The sequence below is a fragment of the Toxorhynchites rutilus genome, chromosome 2, assembly GCF_029784135.1.
Source record: "Toxorhynchites rutilus septentrionalis strain SRP chromosome 2, ASM2978413v1, whole genome shotgun sequence".
NCBI lineage: Eukaryota > Metazoa > Arthropoda > Insecta > Diptera > Culicidae > Toxorhynchites > Toxorhynchites rutilus.
Genome location: NC_073745.1, coordinates 194658232 through 194685540, shown reverse-complemented (window position 1 = coordinate 194685540; position 27309 = coordinate 194658232). Strand labels below are relative to the sequence as shown.

General features: G+C 41.1%; 1 protein-coding gene and 1 long non-coding RNA gene across 11 annotated transcripts in view; one reads left to right on the top strand and one right to left on the bottom strand.

The window, feature by feature from the left end:
- The first annotated feature begins 14122 nt into the window (after positions 1–14122).
- Positions 14123–27309, top strand: part of LOC129771416 (tyrosine-protein kinase receptor torso-like) — a 69255-nt gene continuing 56068 nt past the window's right edge. For 2 of the 10 annotated variants that reach the window (XM_055775025.1, XM_055775035.1), the window contains exons 1-4: positions 14208–14725; positions 14793–15089; positions 15408–15793; positions 22938–23408. In XM_055775025.1, coding sequence (XP_055631000.1) covers positions 15626–15793; positions 22938–23408 — 639 coding nt within the window. In that variant the 5' untranslated portion in view covers positions 14208–14725; positions 14793–15089; positions 15408–15625. Of the gene's footprint in view, positions 14170–14207; positions 14726–14779; positions 15090–15407; positions 15794–22937; positions 23409–27309 lie in introns of those variants that run through there. The other 8 variants (XM_055775029.1, XM_055775030.1, XM_055775028.1 and 5 more) reach the window with 8 other exon arrangements.
- On the bottom strand, positions 19202–21283 carry LOC129771422 (uncharacterized). The gene is made up of 3 exons (XR_008742367.1): positions 21197–21283; positions 20722–21098; positions 19202–20644 (listed from the first exon to the last, which is right to left on the bottom strand). It is a non-coding gene; the product is annotated as an uncharacterized LOC129771422 (long non-coding RNA).

Sequence of the window (27309 nt, the reverse complement as noted above, 5' to 3'; positions counted from 1 at the left end):
AGTAAAATCTACCGGTCCAAGCGGCTAATCCAACCGGACCAACTTCCTTAATGGCAGTTGGGGGTTTATAGGCGGCTTCCTTTTTTCTTGGTATCCAAACGAAGTGCTGCTGAAAAGTAACGTATCATTCAGGGCAGAATTAGCTTTGAAAAAAGCTGTTCGTCCGGTTGTAAGGGTGATGGGTAACGAATGGAACTTACCGAGCAACTAATCTCGCAGTGTGTGGCCTTCCCGAGTCTGTGAACGCCTTGCTGTTGTCATCGGACGACCAACTGCTTACACGGAAAACGGAACCTCGCTAGTCCTTGGGGGAACGTTTTCCGTTTTCTGGTGCAGTACTGGTGCCTGCATGAATGTTCACTTTAGCGCAGTTTTCATTGCACTCTCGGCAACACCCGCGAGATAAAAATTCACAGAACCGCTTTTTTAATATATCGCGAAAACTAGAGCGCACGAACGAACGATGTTGAACTGCGAACTTGCTATACGTTTTTTTTGTGTATGTACTGTTTTCATTCGCGAACTGTCAGAGCTTGCACGGATGCCAGCATAGAGTGATTTCACCAGCCGGGTGCTATGATTGATGCTAGGATCGTTAGCAAAATCTCAAGCAGAACTGTCAGTGGGATACCCAATTCATATGAAAACAAAGGGAAAATGTCAGTGGGATACCCGATATGTTGGCTCCTGTTAGTTCAATGGGGGTTCTCTAAAGACGTCACCCGGCTGGATTTCACACACTGTTGAAATATTGCGGAAACATTTGACACTAGTAATTCAATTTTATATCCAACAAAGGGAAAACTTTATTTTCTATGAAACTCTTAAAAACAATTAATTTGGGATATGTTGTAAAAAAGTTTGTAACCTATACCCTTTGGGCGTCCTATCCTCACTAGCTCCTGGTATTAATAAAAAGTTTTTGTCACTCCGTCACACCGATGGTGCTAAAGAACCTTCTCGAAGGTCACCACCCGATGGCAGTGTAGCAGCGGGGAAGGGATCGGACACCGCCGACGGCAGAAACCACCTCCGCAGCGGTTGGGAATAACGACGTGAATATAACCTCCTGTATTGATGATGACTCGAAGAGCAGAAATGGCGCCGAAATCGCGCGTCACTGGCAGGAAAACGATGCAGATGAAACGGGTGCAAACAGCGGGACACGGGCACGGGGCAGTTAAATCTGCCGGTCAAAGTGGCCAATCCGACCGGATCAACTTCCTTAATAGCTGTTGGGGGCTTCTCGGCGGCTTCCTCTTTTCCTGGTATCCGGACGACTGTTGCTGAAATCAAACGCTTTATTTAAGACCGAAATTAGCTTTGAAAAAAGCTTTACATTCGCTAATAGGAGAAAACTAATCTATTTAAAAAAATTAAAAATTAATCTATCTTCGAAAGGTGGGGAGAGTACTAATTCCAGGGTGAAGTTCAAATCGTTGGCCGAATTTCATAGGCTTTGCACTCTGTTAAAATGTGGGGATGGATAGGACTACACCACAAGTGGTGCAGTTGGGGGGATCTTGTTTTGTGATTAGAAAGCTATGGGTAAGGTTTGTGCGCCCAATGCGGAGACGGGAGAGGATTCGACGATGTCGTGGAACGGAATTGTTAGGCCAACCAGATGTGACCGGTTTGATTCGTCGCAAGGCAGTGTTATGCCTGCTGAACCATTCCGAGTCCCAGGATTCTCTTATGGCAATTTTGGTCCAACGAACAGCATCCATAAAAGGCACAGAAACCAGCTCCATTTCACAGTCCCGGCCTAAACCCGCCGGTCTGTCAGCTTCTTCATTACCGAGAATTCCAGAGTGACCTGGAATCCAGCAAAAGGAGACATTGTTCTCTAATGCGGACATCTCGGCAGAAAGAAGCCAAGGGTGTTTGGAGGAAGCTGATTTCAACTCTTGTAGACAACTTGCTGAATCGCTGAAAATAATCACTGGTTTTCCAGACTGGAGAGGGTTGAGGGTGGAAGCTTTCAAAAGAGCATAGGCCTCCGTACTGAAAATGGAACATGTTGAGGGTAGGGAGGAACATATATTTGTACACTCACTGGTAATTCCGTAGCCAACTTTACCGTTGTTGTAGTTGGTTGGCTCTCAGTACTAGGGGAACATCTTCGCGACCGCTGAGGCTAAGCCATCGCACAGTAACCACACAGACTGCCAAATAGTGCTTGAACGGTAACTGGCCACATTCGGCCATCACTGCAGAGGTAGGTCTTGTTATGAACACTCCAGAGGCAGTTCTGAAAACTTTGTTGTACAAAGGACATAGCTTCTTTTCAACATGAATACCTCTGCTGAAAAAGCCAGCGCCATAGAACATTTTGGATAGAAGCCAGTAGTAGACGATTTGCATGAAGAATGTTCTATGGGCACATGGAACTCTAGATGCAATCGTTCTGATTATTTGGAGGCGTTTATCCGAAGTACTCCTCACATAGTCTATGTGGTGATTAAAGCTGAGCGTTCGGTCAAGATAAACCCCAAGGATCTTTAGAGATGTACCTTCTACTATAGTGGTTTGATTAAGCATGAGTTTTGGTAACTTGCTGATCTTTTTTCTATTGTTGCTAATGTGTAGGAGTTGGGATTTTTCTGGGGAAATTGTGAAGCCTATTCTGCAACGGAGTTGATAGCGGAATGAAGTTTTCTCCTGGCCATCGGTTTGAAGTGATTGAATGAGATGAGAGTGATATCATCTACAAACACCAAAACATGAACATTCAATCAGCTCGCGCAGTCCGAAGACATCGGTCGCAAATTTGTTCGCGTCTATCATATAGTGGATATTATACCGTTATCAGTTCGTGGCTGGTGAAGTTAATTCGCTCTAACGGGATTCTCTGTATAGCGCGAGTGAAGAGAAAATCAATCACAACCAGCGTGAGGAAGAAGTCCTCCACCGCGGGTGCGGTGCGTGTGCCGTATCATCGCTGTGTGTGACGTATCATCGTCATCGTTGCAGCTGTGCCGAGCAATCATCACGCGGTTCGATTGAGACACCGTTATAATTCATTCGCACTGTTGTGCGCTTTAGGTATAACACATATTAGTTTAAGGAATAAAAATTATATAATAGTCGAGTCCCAGGAGCCCAATCTGATATGGAGATTCAAACTGATGTTTCCTCCTCACTAACTACAACGGGGGCTGGGAAGTCGCTTAAACGCGTCCCTCCCTTGGAAGATGTCTCTTCAGAGGAAGAACTAACCCACCTTAACAAGCCCCTCTCAAGAAAATTTGCGAACCTTTCCTTTTCATCCCCTCAATCTCCCGCTCCCGCTTCCGATCAACTCCCGAACTTGCCTCCCAGCCCTACTGACCCCGCTCCCGCTCAACAATCGACCTCGTCCTCCCCATCAGTTGTTTCCTCTCCTCGTGTCAAGGTCTATCCAGAAGATGTACCTGGATCTGACCCATGGGTTGTTTTCTTTCGGCTCAAACCCAACGGGAAATCGCTCAACGTCATTCAGATTATGAAAGATCTGACAAAAAATTATTCCTCCGTGATCGAAATTAATAAGGTTAGACCGAACAAACTGCGTGTTGTCGTGGCTGATCGGAAGCAAGCTAATGAGATTGTTGTCGACAATAGGTTCATACTAGAATATCGCACCTATGTGCCCTGCCATAACGTAGAAATTTCGGGGGTCACAGAAACGGGTCTGACGAGCGCATTAATAAAAGAGGGAGATGGCAGATTTAAAAAGTTCCCTTTGACGAAAGTAAAAATTTTGGACTGTCAACAATTAGGAAAAGTGTCCCAGGAAGAGGGAAAAACAAAATTCACGCCGTCCGACTCGTTTCGAGTAACTTTTGCTGGTTCCGCCCTCCCTGACTACGTTATGGTGGACAAATTGAGGCTTCCACTGCGTCTCTTCGTGCCAAAGCCCATGACTTGCAACACATGCAAGTCAGTTGGTCACACAGCAGATTACTGCGCCAACAAGGAGCGCTGTGCCACTTGCGGAGAGCAACATGTGGACAAATTCTGCAGTGCGACTGAGCATAAGTGTCCATATTGCGGGAGGACCCCACATGAGCTCTAAGCTTGTGAAACTTACAAGAGTCGCTGGAAGAAACAGAAGCGCTCTTTAAAGGAACGCTCGAAACGCACTTTTGCGGACATTTTAAAGGGCGCTTCTCCACTGGCCCAACAACAACAACATCCAATCTCCTCAAACAATATCTTTTCCACGTTGCTAGTTGACGAAATGGAAGCGGACACAGCTAACGCGGGCACACCGTTCATTTCCCAAGGGAATCCCCGGCGCAAAAATGTGACCACTCCCAAAATTCAATCTCAAGTCCCTCCGGTGATACCCTCTGTTAGCTTGCCTAAAAAATCGAGTGCAGCGGACAAGCAAAATCAGGTTCCTCCTAGCTTCCGTGGGAATAGTTCATATTCGAACGACCCAGCACTCGAGGGAACATCAAAAACCCCAACTGTCCCTATTTTTGCTTCCAGCTCAACTTCCCAATCGGGATTTATAAAGTTGACTGACCTTGTGGCTCAAATTTTCACATGCTTTAATGTTTCCGACTCCATCAGAACCATTGTCATCTCAATGCTTCCAGTATTAAATACAATTTTGCAACAATTGATGCAAACATGGCCCCTCCTTGCAATGATTATCTCTCTTGATGTCTAATTCAAATAGAGAGGTCGGAGATATCACTGTTTTACAGTGGAATTGTTGTAGTCTTATCCATAAATTGGATACATTAAAATTTTTAATTCATAAGTTCAATTGTGATGTTTTTGCTCTGTCCGAAACTTGGCTTTCTTCGCGAGATGATCTATCTTTCCACGATTTTAATATTATACGCTTGGACCGTGATGACAGATACGGAGGGGTGCTATTGGGGATCAATAAGTGCCACTCATTTTTTCGAATTGACCTTCCACCTATTGGAGGGATCGAAGCTGTTGCTTGTCATGCAAACATCAGAGGCAAAGACCTTTGTATTGTCAGCTTGTATTGGCCTCCGAGAGCTGCGGTTAGCCGCAATCAACTTGTTGACATGTGCTCACTCTTGCCTGAGCCACGATTGATCTTGGGAGACTTCAACTCTCACGGAACTGCCTGGGGGGAACAATACGACGACAATCGTTCATCGTTGATATATGACCTTTGTAACAGCTTCAATATGACCGTTTTGAATACTGGGGAAACAACACGTGTACCTAAACCTCCTGCTAACCCAAGTGCTCTTGACCTCTCGCTTTGCTCGCATTCATTATCGTTAGATTGCAAGTGGAATGTAATCCAGGACCCCAACGGTAGTGATCACTTGCCAATCAAAATTTCTATCACCATTGGGTCGAATTCTTCTGAATCTATAAACATGGCATATGAACTCACAAGACACATTGACTGGAAAAAAATATGCGGACGCAATTGCTCTAGCCGTCAATTCCATAGATGGCTTATCTCCATTGGAGGAGTATAATTTCCTTTCTCGTTTGATCTATGACAGCGCGGTTCGCGCTCAAACGAAACCCATCCCAGGTTACACTATTTGTCGAAGGCCTCCCAATCCATGGTGGGATAGCCAATGTTCCAAGCTTTATGTAGAAAAATCGAATGCATTTAAAGCTTTTCGGAAACGTGGAACCCCTGAAAATTTTCAAACTTATTTATCCCTTGAGAATCAGTTCAAAAATTTGATCAAAGGGAAAAAAACGTGCTTATTGGCGAAATTTCGTGGGAGGTTTGTCACGAGAAACGTCAATGAAAAAATTATGGAAAGTGGCTCGAAACATGAGAAATCGCTCTTCAACGAATGAAAGCGAAGAATATTCACATCGATGGATTTTAAATTTTGCGCGGAAGGTTTGTCCCGATTCCGCTCCCGTGCAAAAAATAGTTCGAGATATACCACAAGATAGGTGCGATCTTGATTCCGAGTTTTCGATGGTAGAATTCTCTCTTGCTCTCCTTTCTTGTAACAATTCTGCCCCAGGATCGGATCGATTTAATGTTGTGAAACATTGCTTGTTGAATTTATTCAATCGGTTTCTGGAGCATAATATTGTTCCAGATGACTGGAGACAAGTACGAGTTATAGCTATTCAAAAACCCGGAAAACCTGCGTCCGACTTCAATTCGTACCGCCCAATAGCAATGCTGTCTTGTATACGGAAATTGTTGGAGAAAATGATCTTGTTTCGCCTTGATCGATGGATTGAAACGAATGGCCTACTCTCAGATACACAATATGGGTTCCGCAGGGGCAAGGGGACGAATGATTGTCTTGCGTCGCTTTCTTCAGAAATTCAAATGGCTTACGCCGAAAAAAAAACAAATGGCTTCAGTATTCTTGGACATAAAGGGGGCCTTTGATTCTGTTTCAATAGAGGTTTTGTCAGACAAATTACACTCTCGGGGTCTGCCGCCTCTATTGAATAATATGTTATATAACTTGCTTTGTGAAAAACAATTGAACTTTTCTCACGGAGATTCTGCAGTAAGTCGGTTCTCTTACATGGGCCTCCCCCAGGGCTCATGTTTAAGCCCCCTTTTGTACAACTTCTATGTAAGCGACATCGACAATTGCCTTACACAAAATTGCAGCCTAAGACAACTTGCCGATGATGGAGTGGTGTCTGTCGTAGGATCAAACGAATCCGACCTGCAAGGACCCTTACAAGATACTTTGAACAATTTTCCAACCTGGGCCATTGGGCTAGGGATCGAATTCTCCACGGAATACTATGGATGTGTCATCCGCGAACAGCGACAATATTCCTCCATCAGGGAGAGTTGGAATGTCAGATGTAAATAGGTTGAATAAAATGGGTCCAAGAATACTTCCTTTTGGTACACCCGAGCTAATGTAAAAAGCATCGGAGTTGGAGCCGTTGAGAGAGACTCGGAATGTCCTGTCTAGTAGATAGCTCTGAATGATTTTCACGAGGAAAATTGGAAGACCGTATCGTTGCAGCTTATAGACCAAGCCATCATGCCAGACATTATCGAACGCTTTTTCCACGTCCAACAATGCCATGGCTGATGTTTTAGAGACAGACTTGTTCCGTCTGAGAATGTTGGTGACTCGGATCAGCTGATGAATAGTCGATCGACCCTTCCTAAAACCAAACTGCTCATCGATCAAAATGTTATTCCCTTCGGCAGATATCAAAAGACGCTGGTATATTGCTTTTTCAAACAGCTTTGATAACCCCGAAAGAAGGCTGATAGGTCTGTAACTAGAAGGGGCCGTGGGATCCTTCCCAGGTTTCCGGATGGGAATGACTTTGGCTGACTTCCAACACGAGGGGAAATAGCCAAGTCGGAGACATTGGTTGAAGATCAATGCCAGATGATTGAAAAAACTGGGACTCAAATGTTTGAGCTCCAGATTCAGGATGTTGTCGAAACCTGGGGCCTTCATGTTTTTGGATGATTTGATATAGGTCAACAGTTCGTCAGCTGAAATCTCAGATTCTTCGGGAAAAACGTTCGGAATCGTTTGGAGGATGGTAGAACTTTCACCAATAGCCGCCTCATGCGGGCTGATCATGTGTTGTCCCAGATTATGAGAGCTAACAAAATGTTGACCTATTTCAGCAGCCTTCTCTGTGGGGGTTATCAGTAGAATGTTTGAATCAGTCGGGCGATGCAGTGGAATCAGTGGTGGAATAGGTTTAGGCTTGTTTTTCAAGACTTTTGTGATCTTCCAGAACGGCTTAGCACAATCTGGGAGAGAGCGGATTAAATTATTGAAATTTTCATTGCGAAGATCCACCATCCTGGCTTGGATAATTTTTGTAAAACGGTTGCAATGTGTTTTTAAGTTGGGTTGACCAGTACGCTGGTACTGCCGCCTAATAGCATTACGGAGACGAATGAGGTCTTTGGTATTTCTATCGAGGTTCAGAGTATTACTCACTTGTCTGGATGATGGACTATTGTTCTCCCTTGAGCGGGAAATCATCTCGTTAATACGATGAAGACACTGGTCGATGTCATCAGTTGTCTCCGGCTGGGTTTCGTAATCGATGGACTCATCAACGCACTGCCGAAACCGCACTCAATCAGCATGATGGTAGTTGCGTCTGGATACTTGGAACCTATGGACAGTGGAGCCAACCTCAGCCACCACCGGATAGTGATCCGAGCTGAGAACCTGGTAGACGACGGGATTCGATATGTTTGCCATGTTGGTGAGGAAAAAATCGATGGTTGAATGAGCACCGGATCGGCTCAACCGGGTGGGAGAGTCCGGGCTCAAGATGGTGTACTGCGCCGCCTGCAGATCCTCAGCGAGCACAGTTCCGTTCTGGTTACGCCGACTGTTGCCCCAGGCTTGGTGCTTGGCATTCAGGTCGCCGGCAATAATGAAGTTTTCCCTCCTGCGAGTGAGCTTCACGATGTCACGTTTCAAGGCTGCTGTCGAGCCATCTCTTACATTCGTTTGCCGCGGACAATAGGCCGCGATAAAGGTGATTGGGCCAACAGAAGTGGAAACTTCCACCCCTAAAGCTTCAATGGTCCTCAGTTGAAAACATGGTAGTAACTTACAGCGAATATTCCTTCTCAAAATAACAGCCACTCCTCCACCCCTAGAGTCCGTTCGATCGAGCCTAAGGAGCCGGAAATCAGGAAGGTACATGTTGACTTCGGGCTTTAGATGAGTTTCTGTGACGATGGCGATGTCGATGTTCTGCTCGTTGAGAAAACCAATGAACTCAATGCTCTTGCTCTTGAGCGAGCAAGCGTTCCAATTTGCTATTCGGAGGTTTTCACGGTCCATATTTGTCGATGAGAGCAACGGCCGCTTGCAGCTGTTCAGATCGTGTTTTGCAGTTTCGCAAGATATTTATTACCTCCGCCAACAGAGTGACGAGTTCTTGAGAGGTGAACGGGGAATCGTCGGTCTCTCCGGACACAGCTAGAGTGGAACGATCTTGATTCCAGGAAAATCCTGGGGGCGACGGGGATGATGCGACGGTTACTGCATACGTTTGTCTCTGGCGAACCGAGGGATTGGAAACCGTATCAGTTGATGTTGCTGCAGCAGGGGCTGCTATTCGATTGTTGAGTGGGAGTGGTTGAAGCACTGGAATCGGGACGCTGAACGATGGCAGGGAAATTTTGCTGATTGTTTTCCGGTACTCGTCTGCGACCTGGCTGATTACCGATTGAAGCTCGCTTTCTGATTTCTATATATTCAGCACGCTTAGGGCAAGCCCTACTGGTGGCCAGGTGACCAGCTCCACAGTTGGCACATACTGGTTCAGCATCCTCCATTAAACCACACGCATCAGCAGCGTGCGTAGCTCCACATTTGATACACCGGTTTGCCATGTGGCAGTTTCTGGTGCCGTGTCCGAACAACAAACAATTGTTACATTGCGTGACGTCACGGTGTACCGGACGGTAGCGCTCCCACTTCACGGCGAAGTGGAAAAGCGTGCGGATGTTTTCCAAATCCTTGAGACACGTGGAATTTTTCACCAAGTTTACTAGATATAGTTGGTCTCGATATTTACGTTTCTGGTCATGCCGCTTCATTTTATGGATGATCTCTGGCTTCAGCCCATTTTCCTTGAGCTCCTTCAACAGCGTGTCTACGTCCATGTCTGGAAGGCCGCGCAAAACCACTTTGAGAGGCTTGTTGGCCTCGATATCATGGGAGAAATACTCGACCTTCAGGTTCTTTAATAGCGTTTCCACCGCAGCGTAGTGGTTCATTGCCGGAACCATTATTTTGAACCCTTCTATGTACAGACGGATTGTACATTTAAGCCCTCGTTTCACGAAATAATCGATGCTTTCCCGAAGGTTCTACGGGAAACCTTTCACGTAGAAAGGAGGCACTTTCTCCTTCTTTGCAACTGGCGGCTCAGCGCCATTTTCCAACACAGCATACCGATTGTTTGCTAAAAGCCTTTTTGCCGACGGATCAGCAGCGACGGTCGACGGATCGACGTTCATAACCGACCGGGAGCGCTTCCCGGAATTGTTTACACTCGCGCCACCGCGCGTATCACCCATGGCTGGGTCTAACAGAGCGTCACTTGCCAACGCGCAAAAAGAAAACTTGAGCGAACACGATCAAAAAAAAAAAACAAACTCGAGCGAGAGAAAAAATCCTACTGTGATGTTGTCACTTCGGCTATCGAACGATGAATGGGAGGCCAAGCGCAACTACCGCTCTCTTTTATACGATGCGATGCGAGCTTCTCTTGCTTTCGTTCATTTCTTACTCTACTCTCGCACCGTGAGGACTCGTGTGTTTAGGACTGCGGGACGAACCAGATGTGATGAGCTACTGACTGTGGCTGGGGACGGCCATTGGCACGGGCTTGAGAACGCTGGGTGGAGCCGTTAGCGCTATTGCGTCCGTGCTCAAATCGTCCTCGGCATCTAAGAAAACAGGAACAAAGTTAGTACTGTTTGTTGGTAACTTCTTGTCCGGAATTATTCAAACGCTGTCGTTCATCTGCTGGCTGCTTCAGTTTGTACTATATCTTAAGCACAATGTGCTGCTTGCTGAGGATCGAAACAACAATTGGTACAGCACGGAACTGGCCGCGCTCGGTACAAGCTTTTATTTCGTCGTTGCCGGTATCATGGTGGTGGTGGTCAACATAACCCTTCTGGTGATAGCGGTGACGCTGGAAAAACGTGAACAAAGCAGACAGCTCATTAGTCTTTCGGTGGTAAGGCACAACGAAAGCAGCTCGGATAAGCGCACCAGCCGCAGGAAGTGTGAAGAAGTTTTTTGCAGGCCGAACTGAAGACGCATTGAACGAATCGTTGTGTCGATGATAATTCGGAGCGTGCTATTACCTTAGTATATAATCAACGGCCCTTTTCAGGGACACCAAATTTATGGATTAGAGTTCAGAAAAGTTTTTGCAGGACGAACTGAAAGAAGCATTTAGCGAAAATGGTGGTGTCGATGATAATTCGATACCGATGGGCGCCATTGACTATGGATTCGATAATGACGAATACGAAATATATGATAGTGGATATTTCACCATATTGAAGAAATCACTTTGATGAAAGTTGCGTTAAAAAATTCTTTGTGTATGAATGCCGCAATCGAAAGTCAACTCTAATTCGCGCTGGGTATTTCCTCGGAGGACTCGATTCTTCCTTTGAGCATTAATAATCTCTTTCTGGCAAAACGAAGTGGTACGATAATCACATTATTCGAAAGATAAGTTTCCTGCCAATCTCCTTTCAACCTCCAACATCTGTTTCTCCCGTTTGTTGTTTTGACGTAGAATTACGTCTTTCATTAAGGGTGCCAGATCAGAAAACAGGTCACGTTTTTATGAAATAAAGTTAACGTTAATAACTATTTTTGCTGCGAACGGATTTTGGCGATTTACATACTAAAGGAATCGGAAATTCCATAAGATTTGTTTAATGTGCTAAACATTAGAATCCCTTGGTTTGTAAATGGTTAAAATTCATGAAAACTTTAAGCGTTTCCATACATTTGTTCTATCCATTTGTGTGCTTTCCCGAAAAGAGCTGTCAATAACGAGCAACTTATGGACGACGGAGGGAAAATCGTAGGATTCAAAGTCTCCGTGAGCAAAGTAAAAGTAGAAGAATGAAGGGGAATACTTGCCTATAGTATAAACAGTGGATCTCGCTATGACAAACTTTCATTCGGCATCGGACTGTTGAGCAATCCAGTTGGATATCGTCGTTAGGTTTTTCTGTTTTTCGCGTTATTCGTACCGTGTGTTTTTTTCCGCGTCATAAATTGGACGCTTCGCGTAGTGTGTGATGAGTAAGAAGAAGAGGAATGCAGGCTCGAGCCCTGCAAAAAACGAACGCATTGCCAGGGGCAATAAAATTTCGAGGCAAGCGTCATCTAATGATGCACGCGATGTTGGTGCAGTGAAAAGCGCTCGCACTGAACCGAGCCCTCGCGAGTGGGACACCGCATCGAACAACAGCGGAGTAGGCGATTTCGGCGCGTCGGTCGAAAATGTAAACGCCGTTACCCAGGCAGCAACCAAAATCAAGCTCCCCTCGCTGGTGGTGAAAGCGGTCGCTCTTGACAAACTCATCAGCGAATTCGCATTGATGGGTGTTACAGCAGAATACAAGCTGTGTGGCATAATTCAGTCTTTTTTCCAAGCAGTTAACATAGTTTGTTTTCCGTCATCATAAGGGCTTCGTTGGTGCCTTTGAGAATGCATCAATGCATTAAACTGACTGACGTTATGGCGAAGCAAGCGTTAAGGTTGTGCGCCAAAAAATTATTTGGGGAATACCAAGCATCTTGAATGTCTTACTGGAATGTTATAAGTTATTTGGGTTCGCGTGCCAGTCGCAAAACAGCCTTCAACTAGGATTGCATTTGCGCTAATATTGACCATAATGAAGCATTGCTACTGCTACTACTCGAAAAGATTGTTATTAACAAAAAGAGTTTATTTCACTTGTTTAGTCACCAAGAAAGTGAATGACGTTCTGGAATTTTGTATGTGATTAGGTTTCGCTTGCCAGCAGCAAAACTTCCTCCACTAAAGGTGACAGCTGCGCTTCTCTCGAGCATGAGAAAGTAATGCAACTTTTTTCGATGCCAGTAATATTAACAGAAGCGTTCCTTTTGAGAATAGCGTAGAATGATATTTATATTCCTAGTAGTTTCAAGCCACCAATGTATGGCTCTGTATGCATGCTATGGCGAACGCTTGTTTGGCGCTTGGTTTACGTTATACGAACGATGCCTAGAGGTGCGATTCCTTTGGGGCAATGCTAAATAACATGTAACACGATATTTGATACTTGCAAGTGTTGTCATTGTTGTTGTTTCCATGCGGTGCCAAAGATATATTGATGTAATTATGAGATGTGGAATAATGGTGCTGGTGCAACATGTATATAATCGAGTCTATTTCAATTGCGAAAAAGGCCACCGGAATAGCGTTCGAGGTATGAAATAAATTGCGACATACGATCAGCTAGTATATTTTTTTGCGAGGGCATGAATCATCAATCAATTATCGTCAACTGATTCTACAATGAAAAATCCATTCCAGAGATTATTCTACTAAGCAGTTGTTTCTAAAATTTCACAACATTATAGAATAATATCCGAAGGTATGAACAAGCGACTTATATAAAATAACAGTGTAGTTCTACGTCAACAATGCGGTCGTATCTTGGACACAACCACCTATAATTTTTCAATTCCTTTTCTCCTCTGCAGTCGGACTTAACGGAGCATATAGCGAAATCCGAGGTATCGATGATAATTCGATACCGATGGGTGCCATTGACTATGGATTTGATAGTGAAGAATACGATATGATATGGTGTAGTGAATATTATCGAAGTGGATATTATATTACATATCAATATTTGTTTACGAATGCTGCAATCGATCGTCGTTATTGGGAAGTTGAAATTGTTGGGAACATACATTCCTGCTTGGCGTCCGGCGATAGAATGAGGCCAAGCACTACTATCGCTTTCTTTATATAGTCACATAGTCTACGTTGTAGCGACCGCCTATATACATAATCTCTTCTGCGTTCCTCACTCGTCTTCACCTTGTCCCTACGTTTCACCCGTTCCTGTGGTTGCTTGTAATGAATAGCTGTTTGCTGCGGGAGCGCAGACAAAATGTATGGGAAAGTAGGGAATTATTTCTTCCAATTTTTCATCAATTTGAACTTTATATGAGCTGAAAACCGCAATGTATAGCATATAAACAATTGCTGAGGATATTTCCTATTAATGTGTGTATTTGAAACCAAAATCCATTCATTAATTGAGGAGGTATTAACGTTCAAAAACTGAACACTTTTTGACATCGAATATTGAAATAGGCCCCTATATTGAAAGGTTAGACGTAGTCCTACGTCAACACTGGTTACTATGTTATTTTGTATTGCAATTTAGAAATTCTGCGCAATTTCCTTTGTTGAGTGCATAATTATTTGACTGGTTACAAATACTGAAATATTTATGCATTCTCGATGTTTCTTCACCATCCTTACTCTCATAAATGTTTAACAGAAACGCCGATTTTTGTAAGATGGAGACACTGTAAATGAGTAATAGAGAAGAAAAGAAAGTATTGAAAAGACAAATTTTGTTCCAGTGATTGCTACAGCAACGTAGCCGACATCCATTCTGTTAAACCAACCGCTACTAATGAGATAAGCTATTAGGTACCGTCATTATAACACACTTTCGTTAATATTCCTGCATTTCTGGTACTAACGCCAGGAAGGAACAAAACCAAAATCAAAACTTCAGCAGAAGTTGATTCCAGTATTGCGCCTTCTAATTTTGATTTATATTTGTGCGGTCGTTTTACGCTAAGTTGTGTATCGACATTCGAGAGAACCCAATCGAATCAGTGTCGAGCGCGAAAGTGAAGTGATCGGTTCGGTGGCGGTTTGGAAAAAAAACGCTTAAGGCGGTTCGCTCTGGGTGGTTTTAAATACCAACTTTGGTATTGATTAACGCGGAAAAAGTGTATTGTGCGGGATCAACTATCAAAATAAATCCATTTGAGTGGTATTACATTTACAGTGGCAAACAATACCTATCGTAGACAATGGGCCGTACGAGCCCTTCTTCAAGCACAAAAGTAGTTGTTCGCCACAAAAACAGAATTTCAAATTTTGAATTAATCGTCTCTAAATAAATATTCACAACACATAGGCATAATTTAAAGGTGGATCAATAAACGTGTATATGTCGATAGATACGGTTCAATAGGTAAATTATAGTGTACAATAATGAAGATAGAATGTGTTAATTCTCAAATTATAGTTCTGTTGTATAGATTCGAAAACCAAATGTGATGAGTGTGTCCTGCCATTGTAAGAACAATTCGGTTTTCTGTGTCTCAATTTGTTTAAATCACAGAATATTACAAACAACCAAATCTAAAACGAATGTCGGATAGTAGTCTTCGGCTGGGAGAACTGTGTAATGTGAATGGGTTCAGTGCATTGTGGAATTGAGAATCAATTGACCTTTGGTGGTAGATCAAACGTGTGGATTTCGTTAGCAAGTATTGGAGCTAAATAAATACTATCGCTAATAATTGTAGACATTCGTGGAATGTGAGCTATAAAAGGTATAGAATATAGATATTATTTGTATATTTATCAAATCGTTACACATGTTTCATAAAAACAATCGAATGGGGCAAGTAAAAAGAAATAGTGTTGGATTGTATTTTACATTAATTATTTTCCATAACGTTAGTTAACTAGAAGCGTCCCTATCGCTCCTTATCATATGTATGAATGATTATAGAAATCTAATGGTCGATAAGTTAAAGAAACCTCTCTATAGAAACAATTTGTCACGTATATTCCTCATTAGCGCCATTTCGATTTTTTGATAGATATTGCCTAATTGGGTTCTACATTAACGTTATTCCCTTTTCCAGATGCCATCCTAGAAGGAAGATTGCCTGATTCTCGGAAATACACCTACTAACATATGCAGCTTGTGATGCGTAAAACTGCACGATGCAATCCAACAGAAAATGATTCCAAGTTCGTCACGTGTGCTACATTAATGCTACACTAATCCTGGCGAATATATTTGTGCGGATAAAATAATTGAATCGTACCGGAAATAAGTACAGATACGTGCTTCATCACCATGCAAGTTATAATTTTAAAGTATGTGCAAGTGCTGTGTATCACGGTGTTTTTTTCAAACAACATCAACTGTGACAAGCTGTTGCTCCACAACGAACAGGAGGATCAGCATCTTTACAGAATTGGTTCCTGTGCAGCTGAATGTTTAGCAGATGAAGATAAATCGAAGGTGCGTAAACTAATAATTGCCTATTTTAATCATTCATCAAAAGAGTGATTCCGCGTCATCCCATCTAAGGAATTGGCAGTGTATTGTGATGTATGGCGCAAGGACCCAACATTTGTAGATTCATAACTCTCACAATCGATGTGTTGGTAACGAAACTACAAATGTTAGGCCCTTGCACCATATAAGCAGCATTGATTGAAGGTTTGCGGCTGTAAAGATATTAGCTAATTAGATATTTTAGCATACTGATCTAAAAAAAAATAAAATTCAATATTCTTCTTTTATGCTTTTTTTATAAATCGATACAACTCTAAGGCTGTCCGATTTTTTTTAGAAAAATATGAAAAATATATTTGGAATCTTCGGTTAATAACGGTATTCGTGAGCATTGCTGCTTTCCAAACTCCTCCAACTGCCTTGACAAAGACACTTCATTGTCGTTTGAGGCTCCTCAACAAACCGTGTCTGCTTTCGGCACCACCAAACGAAGATCTGTTGATGGATTTCCGAGCGTTGTTATTTCAATAGTCTGTTTTCAAAACAATGTTTAAGCTATTTAAACAAGGTTACAAGGTTTCGGGCCAATAATTAACAAACATATCATTCTTGGACATTTTGTTTTTCGAATGAAGTGATTATCATACCATTCCGTTCAGCCGGCAAAGAGGTATTAACGTTCAAACCTTGCACTCCAAGTGTCGCACTCACGTTTTAGAAACTTTGAACTTACACCCCGGCACAGAAATGAAAGACGTAGTCCTAAATCAAGAACCCTGGTTCGGGGTTCGAGAAACGTCCATCAGAGCTCGTTCGTCGTCCAGCGCAATTCAGTTGAGCTTCTTTCGAGGGCCAAATTTGACTGTCGGTATGTTAGATAGTAATCAGAGAAATAAATTGGGAACTGAATTATCCATTCAGGACTACTTCTCGCATAAGTACAGTGAAAAAATATTCAAACTGTACTTCGCAGTATGACACACATTGTATGTAGACAACTTTTACACGAGCTAACAGTTAGCAATATTTTTTGACGAAGCACTACGACTTTCAGTAAGAGTATCAAATCAGAATACCTTATATGAAATAGAGTTAACGGTAATAACTACTAACGAATTCTGATGATTTGAATACCAATCGAATTGAACTTGTTTACATTTTTACAATACGATTGCCTAGTCCGTAAACGGTTTTATTAATGCAAATTGGGAGGATTCCCATTATCTCATACATTTGTTCTGCTCAATTTTGTGCTCACCTACCCGAACCGTCAATAACGGGCAACCAATGCATTTATTTTCAACTAATTTGGTATTGAAAAACCATCCGCGATTTGAAAATACAGTACCAATCCAGCCAGCGGGCAGTAAATATTCTTTCCGAATGCTGGTAACGCACACATATACATAGGCACTGCTCGATACAAGAATGGAAAGAATCGAGTTTACGTGTTATTAGATTTGCACAAAACGGTTGTTATGTCAAAATTACGGCGCTGAATGCCAACAAGTCAGCGTTATTTATCTCCAAAGCAATTGAATGCGCTCCCCGGCGATGATGCTTTGGACTTCCTCAGCTGATAACGGGTGCGGGTTTCCCCTTTGCCCATCTCGAATGATGATTGGTAAAGTGGAAAAGTTTATTGCATTTGGGATTTTACCGAAATTTGAGCAATTTGCTTCCAATTAACAGTTTACCAAGCACCTTTCTCTATAGTGATGGTATAGCACAGCTTTTTTAAAAAAGAAAAGCGCACCTTCACAGCTACAGGAATTTAATTTATTGTACCGTAAGCCGCTTTTTGTGCGGTTATTTCATGTGCTCTTTGTCATTGCCGAAATTATTATTTACTAATCATAATTTCAATAACAATATTAAAATTCCCTTCTGTTTTATAACTTGATACTTTTCGATGTAGGACTACGTCTAAGGGTGCCGTCAGAAAACAGATCACGTTTTTATGAAATAAAGTTAATGTTAACTATTTTTACTGCGAACGGATTTTGATGATTTGCATACCAATTGAATCGAAAATTCTCTAAGATTTGTTTGATATGCTACACATGTGCACCCGTGGCCGAGTGGTTAGCGTCTCACATTATCATGGCGGGGATTCGGGTTCGATTCCCGTTCTGGCCGGGGGATTTTTCGTCAGAGAAATTTACTTCGACTTGCACTGTGGTAACACGTAGAATACCCCTCGGAATACATTCGAGGCGTGTTATTTGGCTTAAGAAATTTCAAATAAGTATTAATAAATGACGCTAGTTAATGCATACGTTGAGACGGCAAAAGTTCCGTTAACGCCATTCAAGAAGAAGAGAAGAAGAAGCTACACATTACAATCTCTTAGTCTGGAAATTATTTAAATTGATATGTATTGGAAGCATTCCCATTTTCCCATACATTTTTTCTGTCCATTTGTGTGCTTTCTTAACCATGCTGTCAATACCGGGCAACTTTGGCAGCCGCGAGAATAGAAACAACGAAGAGGATAACGAAAAGAGAATATTTGCGACGTAAACTACCCTTGCACAGTAAGTACGCTGTCTCTAGCGTATAAATATTACATCTCCTCATCTCCTCCTTTCATCAGAAGTTAGCAGCAGTTGTCACAGCATCATTTCTTCGTGGGATTCGAACACCGTTTGCCTTTGCCTTTCTCAAGGCATGAGTGAGGAAGAGAAGGAGTTTTCGCCAAGAACCTTTTTCAAGGCTAGAGACGAATGAAAAAAAGTTTAAAGTCTCTTTAATTCAATAAGAAGAAGAAGAGAAAGAAGAAGGAAAATTTCCACTTTCCGTAGCTTCAAGCCACCATTGTTTTGCTTTGTGTGTGTTGCTTGTTTTCGTTGCGTGAAACTTTTAGTTTATTCATATTCTGTACGTACCTCCGCTACCTTTACTGCCTATGTTTGTATAGGAGACGTAAACGGCAAAATGAACAAAATCGACTTTTTCACTGTTACGCATTCTCAACTACGTTAGCACAACCAAAAATTAGTGAGTACTTAACATTTACTCATAACGTTGGTGTAAGTAAAAAAATCATAACCAGTCAGTTTGATTAACTTATTTTTATAATAATCAGTTACATAAATGAACAGCCCATTTTATCATGCGTTATCAATATAAATAATACTTCTTCAGTCTAAATGGTATCCAGCCGAAGATTTATCTAAATATCTAAATCAGCAGTTGTATAGAAATTTTAGCGCAAATTCAGCTGTTTAATTTATTTTGCGAATACTTAACCCAAACTCAATAAAAAACATCGATTTGTTTTTTAAATCTAACTTCATATTACATTCTTTATTTGCAAATCTAATACTTTATAACCTAATCTAAGAAAGTTGGTCAATGAAATTAAATGAACGCTTTAAACCATCTTTCACTTGTTTTTTTATCAATGTCTTCAATTCCTTCATGTGATGGTTAGTTCATTGGAATTTCTTCCAAACCTATTTGATTTTATCCGACAACAACTGAAACTATCGACAGAGCCGTTTTGACTATTATCGGAAAGGTAAATGCTAACACTACAGACAAAGCAACCTGGTGATTACGTCTAGTTATGCGAACAAATGTTCATTGAAATGACTGATTGTTAGACGCATGCGTTTTCCAAATGGAAAATATATGTGTTAATCCGCCAAATCTACTAGGCTCTCTTTTTGCCGATAATATCCTTCAAATAGACAGATCATTTCATTGGAAGTTTGCATGGTTATGCTTGTAGGCCAAAAAACAACAAAAATGCGTTTTCCCAACACTAATGGTGTTGGTGATTACGTCTCCTATGCAAACATGGGCAGAACACTTAATACTTGCAAATATTGCCATGTTTGTTGTTTTTATAGAAGATATAGTTAAGTGGCCATCCCATTCATAGATCAGATCTGATTCACATCTTTTCGCCAATAAATCCGATCCATAGCTGCAATTCTCCAACTCCCGGCTGCACAGATTCTTGCTAAGTCTTGCTCCACCTGGTCCAATTACCTCGCTCTCCTTGTTCCTATCGGATTCGATGCGAACACTATCTTTGCAGGGCTGATGTTCGGCAATCTTGGAACATGCCCTGCCCATCGCACTCGTCCAGCCTTGGCAACTTTCTGGATGCTGGTTTCGCCGTAGAGTTGCGCCAGTTCGTGGTTCATTCATCTTCTCCATACTCCGTTTTCCTGTACACCACTGTATATTGTTCTGAGCACTCGGCGTTTAAAAACACCAACCGCTTGTGAGTCCTCTTCAAACATCGTCCATGCATCGTGCCCATAGATATCAACCGGTCGAATTAGGGATGGTATACTTCGTACGGGGTCGGAGTCTGTTGGATATTTGTTAAAGCGAATAATGTTCTTTCCGAAACTCGCTCGAAACAGAGCAAAGAAACGATTTCCGCTCTCATGGGTCTGCATTCTCGCGAGTATCGGAGTCGCCTCTCGAAATCTGACATCGGGATTCTCGCTAAGCCGCGCATAAGTAGCCCAATTGTGAGGAACTGCGTCCAGTCGACCTTGAAAGGTGTGTATGTGTGACGGAACATGAATCGCTGTGCTTGTGTCCAACTACACAACGCTTGTATACAATTTATCTATGCCGTTTGGCGTAAGGCGTGCTAGAAAGCAGTTCGAGTTGTTTGTCCTGCTACCCTAATAATTATTTATACTCAACTTGTAGCGTGACTGCTACAAAACCATTCGTTCCGTTATCTTCGTTGTTCATACCCAAAAACGGTCTCTGCTGTGCTGCTAATTGCTGCTTTTAATGTGTTCAGCATTCATCGAGGGCACCCGTGGCCGAGTGGTTAGCGTCTCACATTATCATGCCGGGTGTTCGGGTTCGATTCCCGTTCTGGCCGGGGGATTTGGAATGCATTTAAAGGCGTGTTATTTGGCTTAAGAAATCTCAACTAAGTATTAAAGACTCACGCTAGTTAATGCATACGTTGAGACGGCAAAAGTTCCACAGGGAACGTTAACGCCATTCAAGAAGATTCATCGTGGGCAGCAGCATCCAGTTCTTCCACCCCTGGTAACGCACCTTCAAGATGCTGCGAGTATGTTGCAGCAACGTTCGACTCCTATAGTCATCATAGGTGGTACCGTGGTGAGCGCTGGTGTCTTATGTTATTGACGACTGACAGTTTAGAACACAGTTTGACCATCAGGTAGTGGTCTGAATTAGCGCCACGATAGATTCTGACGTCGATGATATCCGAGAAGTGCCGACCGTCGATCAAAACGTGGTCAATTTGTGTTTCTGTTTGCTGTGGTGATCTCCAGATGTAACGGTATAAGAGGCTGTGCTGGAAGAAGATGCTACATATGACCATGTTCTTGAAGGCAGCGAAGTCGAAAAGGTTTAGGCCGTTTTAGTTGGTTCTCTGATGGGCGTTGAACCTACCAATTGCCGGGCTGAACTTCCTTTAAATTTTCCTGTGCGTTTTATTTTTACGGATGGCTTGCAGGGCCTGCACAAGATGAGACAACTGGCTTCTTATTCTTCTTCGTCGTACAAAAACAAAGCCATGACATAAAGATGCCAGAGTTGCCAAATATTATATCGGATTTTTTTAATTTCTGTTTTTATGAACATTTGGTTGGTGCGAATTTAATGATTTTGCATTTTTTCAGTAAGGCAATCTCAAAAAGGATAGAGGAGAAAATAAGTCTTTTAAATACCCATATTTATAATATAATAATGATATCCATAACAACTCGTCAGAGATTGTCTGGAGAATCTTTTCTCGTTGATTCGTGCAAAACAACGGCGCTCAATTCCATTGTAATTCAGAAACAACTTGAAAATCGTGACTCTTTCGCAATACATGACTGTAGTACCAAATGCTTCGTATACAGCCTATACACAAGAACATCTTGTTGGATTGATGGACATGCTATCAAAGCGGCGAGAAGAATGTTTAGCCCAGTAATTGATGGACAGTGAAGCAGCATCGACATCATATCGAATTTCAGCTTCATCTAATATTAGTGATAATGTGGATGACATGAATATTATATTGAATTCGACTATGAGTACACCGTCGATGATGCGAAAACTTTCCTCGACAGAACAGAACAAAATTCGTAGCTCTTTACATCATCAAAACAAGTCAGAGGGAAAGAACATGTCAGCAGTGTAACAATTGATAGTCAGCAAAACACAACCTGGATGGTATCAACCATCTCTTTTTTCATATTTACGAGCTAGAGCTAACAACTCTACCATCTGCATAATGAACGATGAGACTTTCCATTTCTTCTTAGCAATGAAAATTATATTCCGAAATATGAAATCGCATTAGGGACCTAACGAAGCTAAATTTACAAATGAGTGTTTTGCCGTTCACTTTACTCCATTATAAAAAAAAAACACATACATAAACTTGCATATAATTCCTTCACATTTCCTTTAAACTAAATATCGTGATATTCATTGAATTCACCATTTCTAAATTCAATACAAATCCAACGCTATTAATTTCTATTGGCAACACTGAAAAAAAACGGTTTTGTTTACAAAATTCATCGAAATCAGCTTTGAGCTGCACCTCCATAGTAGTAGTTAAAGAACAGTGGCGTCGAGTGAAGCTTTCGCACTCGGGGCAGAAGAATCGAGTTGCACCCTCACCCCCTGCCAGCAAAGTAATTAATAATATTTATTCAATTTATTTATACAAATTCAGTTCATTCTGCACCCCTAAAATCGTGTAACCGGGGGCGGTCCGCCCCCTCCCCATCCCCCTGTTCGACGCCACTGTGAAGGATTGGGGAATAACAATGGGTGTTGGTGAAACAAAGTTTAAATCGTATGTGACCAAGTGTGTGTGTCAAAGGCGAAAACGGATACGATAATCAAACAAATTAAATAAAACGAATGTCCGGTCCTACGTCCTAAGCGGCCGAGTCTTGGATACAACGCCATATTTTTTTTGAATCAAGATTACGTACTAAACAATCTTTCGAATTATCCATCCATTCATTCATTGAGAATTGACTCAGCTGCAACTTCTAATTCTAATATTTCTCTGAAATTTTCTCTATAATATTTTTTTTTTCAATTTTTTCCATTTTATTGCAAGTTTAAATAAGAGTTTAACATACACATTTTAAATTTTATTCTATTCTTATGCTTTATTTTCCAGTCTCTAGAGTCATGCTACAAGCTTTGCTCGGCTAACGGATTGAATCAAGCATTGCTACTCAGACAGAATGTCGAACTTCCCTACAGCATCGAACTGATTTGTCGTGATAGCTCGAGTTTGGTAATCAACATACATAACCCTCACTTGGACAAACATGATAAGAACACACCGGCGGTGAATGGAACAGAACAAACGAATAGAAAATTATTTCATGGAACCGCAACATATGAATCTGGTGCAAATAATCAAACCAGCATGTCAAGAACACGAAGAAGTATAGCTGACAGTATTTCTCCAAAAGGAAATTATAAAAATAATATCACTAATCTTGGGAACCCTAATAACAACGGAGTAACGCTTACCGATCACGATAATAATAAAGGAAGAAAATCGGCAAAATCCGCCAATCACATCTATCTGGTTAAGGTGCAGGAAAGCGGAAATGAACTAGGAGATAGAATTGTATATATGGTAAGTGGATATATTTTTATTTTAAATTTCATCAGTTTCATTGACCGCAGTACGCAGCGCAGTACTTCGCTTCACCTGTTACGTAATTTTACGTAATTTGTGCACGACGCATAATCTATCTATATATATATAAAAATGGATTTCTGTCTGTCTGTCTGTCTGCCTGTCTGATTTTTATGGACTCGGAAATTACTGAACCGATCGACATGAAAATTGGTATGTAGGGGTTTTTGGGGCCGGGGAAGGTTTTCAGGATAGTTTGAGACACCTCCCCCCTCCCTTAGGGGGGCTGCCATACAAATGAAACACAAATTTCTGCAATGCTCAAGAATTAATCGAGCAAACGAAACCAAATTTGGCATGTGAAGGTTTTAGGGTGCAATAAATGTTTCTACGGTGGTTAGAATGAAGCATACATTGCCGCCAAATTCAAGAACTAATCGAGCAAACGGAATTAAAATTGACATGTGGAGGTTTTATGGGAAGTAACATTTCTAAGGTGGTTCGACACTCATCCGCCCTCTCTCCCAGTACAAATGGAACACAAATTTCTGCATAACTCGAGAACTAATCAAGCAAACGAAACCAAATTTGGCATGTGGAGGAGGTTTTAGGATGCAATAAATGTTTCTATGGTGGTATTATAATGATAAGCTTTGGTAGAAGTACTAGGATTTTTTTAGTAAAAGGTATATTCAACGGGGTCGATTAGAAGATCAATCAATGAACAGTTCTGCGATCATGAAAAATATAAAACTCATTTATGTATGAATTTTGAATTTAGTAAATTTTTTCTCCTATTAACCTATTAACACGTTCGACGTTTTTGAGTTTCTTGCGAGGCCCAACTTGTGGATAAATTATTAAATGAAAATCAAACTTTGTAGATAACTTTTACATGATCTAGCAATATTTTTTTTATATTTGAAGACGAATTGACAACAATATCACATGCCATGTCATAGAATATGGGTTTCGAAAAAAAAACTGCAGTACAAACTATCCGTACTATAAACTAATAAAAAGTACAGTAGTGCTATAGTATATTTTTACGGAATCACATGTTTTGAAGGATTATAAAATTCCTTCTATTGGTGTCAATGCGCCCCTCATTCGAGCTAACTTTTAATCGATCACCAGATGATTATTTGGCACGTATTCAGACCTTTTCTGGATTATAACACTTACAAATATTGTAAACATCATGCTTGCACACCATTTGTATCAGATTTACACAGCTAAACCATTAAATTAACGCATTTTGATGAACTCAATTCTGATCATGAGTTGTTCAATTCAATAATGTTGTTTTGTCCACATGATTTCTGTGGCAACCGCTTGGCGCGCTGCAGTTTGTTTATTGTGTCCTTCGCGTATAACAGAATTTAAGTTTCTGTGTTGAAGTGAACACTTTTAAAATTTCCAAGAAAATGCAATATTCTGAAGAAAGCCTAAATTATGAATGGATGAATATGATGACAGTAAACTCAAGCAATGATAAATGCAACATCTACTTGAGAATTCAAATGTTTTCATTCAAAAATGCTGATTTCTAAAGCCGGACAAACCATGATCATTTTTTGTACAAACCATGATCAGTGGTGGTCAAACCATGATCATAATTTCTCTTTGATGAAAATCGTTAAAAGACATGAAAATTTGAATAATTTCAAGCCTTATGGTAGTATTAGCAACTAGATACTTGGGGCTTTTCAACAAACCCAAACTCGTATCGATCAGATGTTATTTTCATGAAGAAAAATCGATTTGCATTTACTAGTTGTATAAAAACACCCCAAATTGGACAAACCAATATCATTTACCCTATAACATTATGTTAATATGGTTTTGATGTTATCAATTTTTTAACAAATCCTATAGTTACATTTAGTTGTCTATTCTAACTATCTATTATATTATATACTAGCTGACCCGGCAAGCTTCGTCCAGTCCAAAATTTATTTTTCGTTATCACATCCACGTTTTCTTACTAAGCGTACGTTCATGGGTCCAATCGCAGAACTGTTCATTGATTGTCATTTATCTACCCTTTAAAATTATTTTTTACTATCAAATTCAGTACTTCTACCAAAACTCGACATTATAATATCAGATTATTTTCAGACACAATTCTCGTGCAATATTTTTCATCCACTCGCAAATAACCTGTTTCTCCGTTACATGGAATAAATGTTTGATACAGTAAATATAATAGAATGAAGAAAGCCCTAAATCGGACAATTCCTTTCTCGAGTTTTGCTCTTTTCAACACATTCGGCGATCCATTTTTATTCATATAGATAGAAAACGATATAGGAGTGCGATTTATCACATTAAAATCCATTTCTACTTTCGAACGAAGATCCTCTATATGCTAAGTTTGATTCCATTTTTTTGATTAGTTCTCGAGTTGTTCAGCACCCTCGCTTCCCTCTTTAGAGAGGGGAAAGGAGTATCAAACCTCCTAAAAAACATTTATTGCTCCCTAAAACCTCCATATGCCAAATTTGGTTCCATTTGCTTGATTGATTCTCGAGTAATGCAGAAATTTGTGTTTCTTTTGTATGGCAGACAAACCAGGTCCAGATCGGTCCAGTAGTTTCCGAGTCCACAAGAATTAGACAGACAGACAGACAGACAGAAATCCATTTTTATATACAGTAAAACCTGTTTTTGTGCGGTTTTTTTTGTGCGATTTCTTTTCTATAAAAAGAAGCGTATTTGACGAAGTTATCGTCCATTTAGTTTTTTTCGATGGTTTATATGCATTTCAGTGCGAAAAAAGCATATTTGCGTCTCAATTATCCACTTCTGAAATCATTCCCCTCCTCTCATCAAATGCTCTAAGTTTTGCTAGGTTTTTGCATGACATGATTTCTAACAGCAACGCGTTTCGACATGCAACTAAAAGCACAAAACAGCCACGCGCAACCGAAAAGGCAAAGTGTCACATCGCAAAGCAGGGAAACAAAAGGAAATTGAACGGTGAATGGCGTGGATTTGAGTTATTTTCTTGGGAGAAACTTTTTTTATGCGGTCCCTATCTACCGCACAAAAAAATTCAAAATGTGTACCGAACACGATTTTTTAAAGCTGCAGGTGAAGTTTTACACGATTTTTTTATGCGATTTTTTTGTGCGGTCCCTATCCCCCGCACAAAAAAAGGTTTGCCTGTATATAGATATTCTCCATCATTCCAAGATATGTTATTTCTAGACATTTTTTACATAACCCAGAAAATGTTATTTTCTGAACTAGTTTACAATCGTCTGCTAGAATTCACCTAGAACGCCCAATCGAAAGATTCTGGCTTAGTAATCCGGCGCTATAATATACCCCTTTATTCCGCACGACAATCGACGTGAGATAGCGTGAGAAATTTTACGCTTTATTGTGGAAGCCACCTTACTTTTCAGCACCTATTCAATACCCCAGTCGACAACATAGGAGAACACGACTTCAAATCTTACCTAGTGACAAACTATAGTCATGCCATTCGCCTTCGGGAACACATGAGCCTTTATTGGCTGTGCGAAATAGAGTGGTATGAAAATGACCTATTCGAAAAAAAACTTACAGTCAAAAGTTTCAACAGAAAATTTAAGTGAAGAAAGTTCAGAAATCTGTTATACAATGCTGGAAACCCCGACCTCTTGTGGTGATTCATGCTTTTGAGAAAACGGAGGCACAAGCTTCAAAAAAAGCTTTCCTGAAGTCGTCGATGCAGTCGATACGATTTTAATGCTAATACAAACAAATGTCGTGAATTGCTTCGCTTATACCTGTAACGCCACAGGAACACTTCACCCAACCACAAACGTACATCATGCACGTCACCCATGAGGTGTTCATCCCTCTTCAGCTTTCGTTGAGTGAAATATATTACAAGGCAAACGGCAAT